Consider the following 5,661-nt stretch of genomic DNA (forward strand, 5'->3'; position numbering starts at 1 on the left):
TTATTCAAGAGAATTTGAACCTCTATTGTCGAACTTTTGAGGAACACAAACTTCCCAACAAATTGTCCGTACAAGTAAGTTCTCATTCCTCATTAATCTCATGATTTGAATACTATGGTATGGAAACAATGTGCTGCTAAAAATCCTTAAAATCAAAGAAAGTACAAGACCAAGATAACTCCCATTAAAATAGAAAACTTATTTCACTGCTTTTGATACGGATGTACTTTATTTAATTTGTAAGAATATGACATGGGATCCTAACATCCTGCTTGCAGGTATCAGGAATCAAATGAGGGAAGTTTCCCCTCACTCAACCTTACTCACAAGGAAGTTGGTGGATCTTTCTATACAGTGCGGGAGATTGTACGTGATATAATCCAAGAAAATAGAGTTCTTGGTCCAGGAAAGTTGTCACTAGAAGAGCACAGCACGGATCATTTACTTGAAGAGAATCCACTGCACTCAATTGCTATTGAACCTCAATCTCCTTTAACGTCGCCCTCAGAGGAATTTGATTTTCCAATCAACCACAACCATTGTATAAATGAAGAACCAATCATTGTTTCAGATGAGGAGCAATACACTTCAAAGAATATTCAGGGATCACAGAATGGGGTCATAATTAACGGCAGTCTGGTGGATGCCAGTGACAAGGATTCTGATGAATTTATCCAGACAGAGTTGCCAGTAAATGAACACAAGAAAATAGAGGAAGTGTTGAAAGAGGAATCAGGAATGCCTATTAATCATGTAACTCCTTTGGCTGTAGATGTCAAGGTAGGGACATTCCCGTTGGATTCATTTTCTTGGGCTGCTAATGGTTCAGATGTAATATCTGAGACTTTGATTTCAACCGATGCCTCGGAAAAGAAAGTTAGTCAAACCATCGAGTTAGAATCAGATGTTAGCTTGTTTAACAGTGAAGATAATAATTCCACGAAAGCTTCTGGTCGGGCAGATGAAAAGGCATTATCAGAAACAATGTCTGATTTGGTGGAGGTAGCACAAATTGTTGAAGATACTGATGGAACTATTATGAAAGATGGTCGCATACATGAAGTTGACGGTCCTGGGTTGGAAATTTGCACTGATACTCCAATATCTGTGACCTTTGAACAAGGCCAGAAATCTAGTGAAATAAAGGTGAGTGTTCTATTTCTTTGTGGCCAAACACAGAATGGCGTTAAAGTTTTTTTTATCTATCGTCTTTTAAATTTCTGGGGCATAGGTATAAATGCTTAAAGTTGACTTTTGGATTATGACAAAATATCGTGGGGGCGATAGCAATTTTACTCGAGTCGTTTCTGGGCCAGTTGAAACTTTTGAGCGAGGAAAAAGAACAGAGAATTTCTTGCATTCTTAAACTTTTTGGATGGTGTTTAGATGTTCATTTGCATGTGGGTGATCTTGTTTCAATGTTTTTGTTTGAAAAATAACAATGTGTACTCATCTAACCATTAGATGAAAAGAAAGAAGAATTGAAGAACATGTTATATTGAAGTCAGAGTTGTTTATTTCAAGGATTTGCTATACTTTTTTTCTTGCAACTCTAAAGTTTTGGAAGCATAGTTTGAATTTGGACTATTATTGATGCTCTTTTACAGGCTCCGAATGCTTCTCCGAGCGGTACCAAGAATCTCAACGATTCACGCAACAATGGCATCGATCAGGCTTCAAAAATCAAAGAGGAGACAGAGGTTAAAAATAAAGTAGAGGCAGAACAGACTGGTGGCTCCCAGAAAGAAAGCATTCCAACACTAAATAGACTTAATCTGTAAGAACCTCTAGTCCACCCCACCTTCACTTTACTTTATGATTCAAATTAATCAATCATTTTAACCACATATTCATCTTCCAAACGTTTCTTTTCAGCAAATCATGGCATGGGACGTCAAAAGATTCTTCAAAACCCGAAAACAACCCGCTTTTGGAAATCCTCAACGCATTCATTGCTGCCTTCGTGAAGTTTTGGTCCGAGTAAGTTCTATGACTGTCAATCGAATAGATAGAGAGTAGTAGTTAATTTTTCCTGCCACAGAACCTGTCTGTCTGTGTACCAAACCTGCAATCGGTTACCCCGTCGCCTCCACTCGGTCCCATTGTCGATATTTATGAAGAGAAAAACTGGAGGTGGGTTGGCATTTCTGTACCCTGCAGTGTGAAAGAAAGCTTAGGAGTAGCATAAAAGCCTGTAGAAGGGATTTTCTTCTCTTTTTTTACTGTAAGCATGAGATGATGAGATACATGTCGTCCCCACCGCCATGGTTTTCTTCTAGAAATGAAGATTTTGCTCTAATTAATGCATTAGCATATGATGAAAAAAGGGTGAAAAGAGAAGGAAAAGGTCGAAGTAACGTGAGGGAGGAGCCTTTGTGTGTTAGGAAAACATGGAAACAAGAGAGAAAGGCATATACAGATTGGAGTTTTAATAGGCACATCTTCTTTGCCCTTTTTCTCTCTGACCCGACATCTTATATCATATGGATCATGTAGTCACATGATTTTCTGCTTCCCAATTTTCTAATAGTACACTCTCTTGCAGCCTTTTTGTTTTTTATTTTATATTAAAAAAAAAAAAAAGTCAATTTTATTTCTCATTTTTATATTCATTTTTTGAAAAGTTTTCTCCTGTTTCATAAGGTTTTTTTGTATTTTTTTTTTTCACCCCAATCCGGATTACCATGCCAACAGGAACACCACATGAAAGATTAATTCAATGACGTAAACCGTCGGAAACTCGAGAGGGTCGCTAGGTTTGGGAGGGAGAGGGAGTTCAAGTGGTCTCTTGTGTCTAGCTATGTAGGTTAGGGGCGCTATTCTCACTTTTAAGTTCTGCTTTCTGTGTATGCTTGCAACTGCAAAACTCTCCCATTAGTCGATCATTTGATTGATCAATGGGCAATGTAGGGCTTTCTTGTGGTAGTCATTTCAAATTATGTGATGTCCCACGTTGGTTGGGGAGGAGAATAAACCCACCATTTATAAGGGTGTGGAAACTTTCCCCTAGCAAACGTGTTTTAAAAGCTTTGAGGGGAAGCCCGAAAGGGAAAGCCCAAAGAGGACAATATCTGCTAGCGGTGGATCTGGGTCGTTATAAATTATCACCTCTAATGCAACAAAATTGAATCATGAATGCTACCCAATCGAACTTTTTTCTTTCTTCAAACATCAAATCTTGGGCATATGACACAAATCTTTGGTATGTGACACATGCTAACCGTGGGTATGCTTTTTGAAAATGATAGCCCGAGTATTGGTCCGTTGGTTAAGGTATATACCTCGACTAAAAATTCAAATACAACAAAACAATAAAATTAGTAATTAATGTACAAAAAGGTCAAACAAAGCACAAGTGCAAAAAGAATTGATTGTTAATTTTCTTTTGTGTTCACATTAGGCAATAACCAGCACTTTCAATAAATTTTAAACCATTTAATCTTCTCTTGTAATTGACTTTATTTTTCATTTTTTTAAAAAAGAAATAAAAATTAAATACATACTATTTTAACAAACCTTTCAGGCTTCAAAAATCAAAGAGGAGACAGAGGTTAAAAATAAAGTAGAGGCAGAACAGACTGGTGGCTCCCAGAAAGAAAGCATTCCAACACTAAATAGACTTAATCTGTAAGAACCTCTAGTCCACCCCACCTTCACTTTACTTTATGATTCAAATTAATCAATCATTTTAACCACATATTCATCTTCCAAACGTTTCTTTTCAGCAAATCATGGCATGGGACGTCAAAAGATTCTTCAAAACCCGAAAACAACCCGCTTTTGGAAATCCTCAACGCATTCATTGCTGCCTTCGTGAAGTTTTGGTCCGAGTAAGTTCTATGACTGTCAATCGAATAGATAGAGAGTAGTAGTTAATTTTTCCTGCCACAGAACCTGTCTGTCTGTGTACCAAACCTGCAATCGGTTACCCCGTCGCCTCCACTCGGTCCCATTGTCGATATTTATGAAGAGAAAAACTGGAGGTGGGTTGGCATTTCTGTACCCTGCAGTGTGAAAGAAAGCTTAGGAGTAGCATAAAAGCCTGTAGAAGGGATTTTCTTCTCTTTTTTTACTGTAAGCATGAGATGATGAGATACATGTCGTCCCCACCGCCATGGTTTTCTTCTAGAAATGAAGATTTTGCTCTAATTAATGCATTAGCATATGATGAAAAAAGGGTGAAAAGAGAAGGAAAAGGTCGAAGTAACGTGAGGGAGGAGCCTTTGTGTGTTAGGAAAACATGGAAACAAGAGAGAAAGGCATATACAGATTGGAGTTTTAATAGGCACATCTTCTTTGCCCTTTTTCTCTCTGACCCGACATCTTATATCATATGGATCATGTAGTCACATGATTTTCTGCTTCCCAATTTTCTAATAGTACACTCTCTTGCAGCCTTTTTGTTTTTTATTTTATATTAAAAAAAAAAAAAAGTCAATTTTATTTCTCATTTTTATATTCATTTTTTGAAAAGTTTTCTCCTGTTTCATAAGGTTTTTTTGTATTTTTTTTTTTCACCCCAATCCGGATTACCATGCCAACAGGAACACCACATGAAAGATTAATTCAATGACGTAAACCGTCGGAAACTCGAGAGGGTCGCTAGGTTTGGGAGGGAGAGGGAGTTCAAGTGGTCTCTTGTGTCTAGCTATGTAGGTTAGGGGCGCTATTCTCACTTTTAAGTTCTGCTTTCTGTGTATGCTTGCAACTGCAAAACTCTCCCATTAGTCGATCATTTGATTGATCAATGGGCAATGTAGGGCTTTCTTGTGGTAGTCATTTCAAATTATGTGATGTCCCACGTTGGTTGGGGAGGAGAATAAACCCACCATTTATAAGGGTGTGGAAACTTTCCCCTAGCAAACGTGTTTTAAAAGCTTTGAGGGGAAGCCCGAAAGGGAAAGCCCAAAGAGGACAATATCTGCTAGCGGTGGATCTGGGTCGTTATAAATTATCACCTCTAATGCAACAAAATTGAATCATGAATGCTACCCAATCGAACTTTTTTCTTTCTTCAAACATCAAATCTTGGGCATATGACACAAATCTTTGGTATGTGACACATGCTAACCGTGGGTATGCTTTTTGAAAATGATAGCCCGAGTATTGGTCCGTTGGTTAAGGTATATACCTCGACTAAAAATTCAAATACAACAAAACAATAAAATTAGTAATTAATGTACAAAAAGGTCAAACAAAGCACAAGTGCAAAAAGAATTGATTGTTAATTTTCTTTTGTGTTCACATTAGGCAATAACCAGCACTTTCAATAAATTTTAAACCATTTAATCTTCTCTTGTAATTGACTTTATTTTTCATTTTTTTAAAAAAGAAATAAAAATTAAATACATACTATTTTAACAAACCTTGTAATAAACTCTTCCATCTCCCTTTTCCCCATGCCATTGGATCTGGGGCTTTTTATTTTTATTTTTATTTTTATTTTATTTTTCCAATTCAATATTCTAAAATAAAAAATTAGGAATATTGGAAATGATTACGTGGAATCCGAGGAAATTAATAATTAATATTAAAAAAAAAACTGCAATTTTCATACCATTTGTAATTTTCAAGCAGCCTTTGTATTATAAAAATGAATTTATTTAAAATTCTTAAACCTGGAATGTTGTTTTGTCTGTATTTTTAATATATGACTAAATA

The 5,661-nt window shown here is 36.5% G+C and overlaps 1 protein-coding gene across 3 annotated transcripts in view; it reads left to right on the plus strand.

Moving 5' to 3' along the window:
* The window catches only part of LOC111796177, a 10,875-nt gene extending 6,570 nt beyond the window's left edge, over nt 1–4,305 (plus strand). For 2 of the 3 annotated variants that reach the window (XM_023678918.1, XM_023678908.1), the window contains exons 3-5: nt 279–1,146; nt 1,608–1,777; nt 1,876–2,455. In XM_023678918.1, coding sequence (XP_023534686.1) covers nt 279–1,146; nt 1,608–1,777; nt 1,876–1,984 — 1,147 coding nt within the window. In that variant the 3' untranslated portion in view covers nt 1,985–2,455. Of the gene's footprint in view, nt 1–278; nt 1,147–1,607; nt 1,778–1,875; nt 2,456–3,523; nt 3,628–3,725 lie in introns of those variants that run through there. The other variant, XM_023678927.1, reaches the window with a different exon arrangement.
* Nucleotides 4,306–5,661: the final 1,356 nt, after the last annotated feature.

The sequence above is a fragment of the Cucurbita pepo genome, chromosome LG01 (genome assembly GCF_002806865.2).
Source record: "Cucurbita pepo subsp. pepo cultivar mu-cu-16 chromosome LG01, ASM280686v2, whole genome shotgun sequence".
NCBI lineage: Eukaryota > Viridiplantae > Streptophyta > Magnoliopsida > Cucurbitales > Cucurbitaceae > Cucurbita > Cucurbita pepo.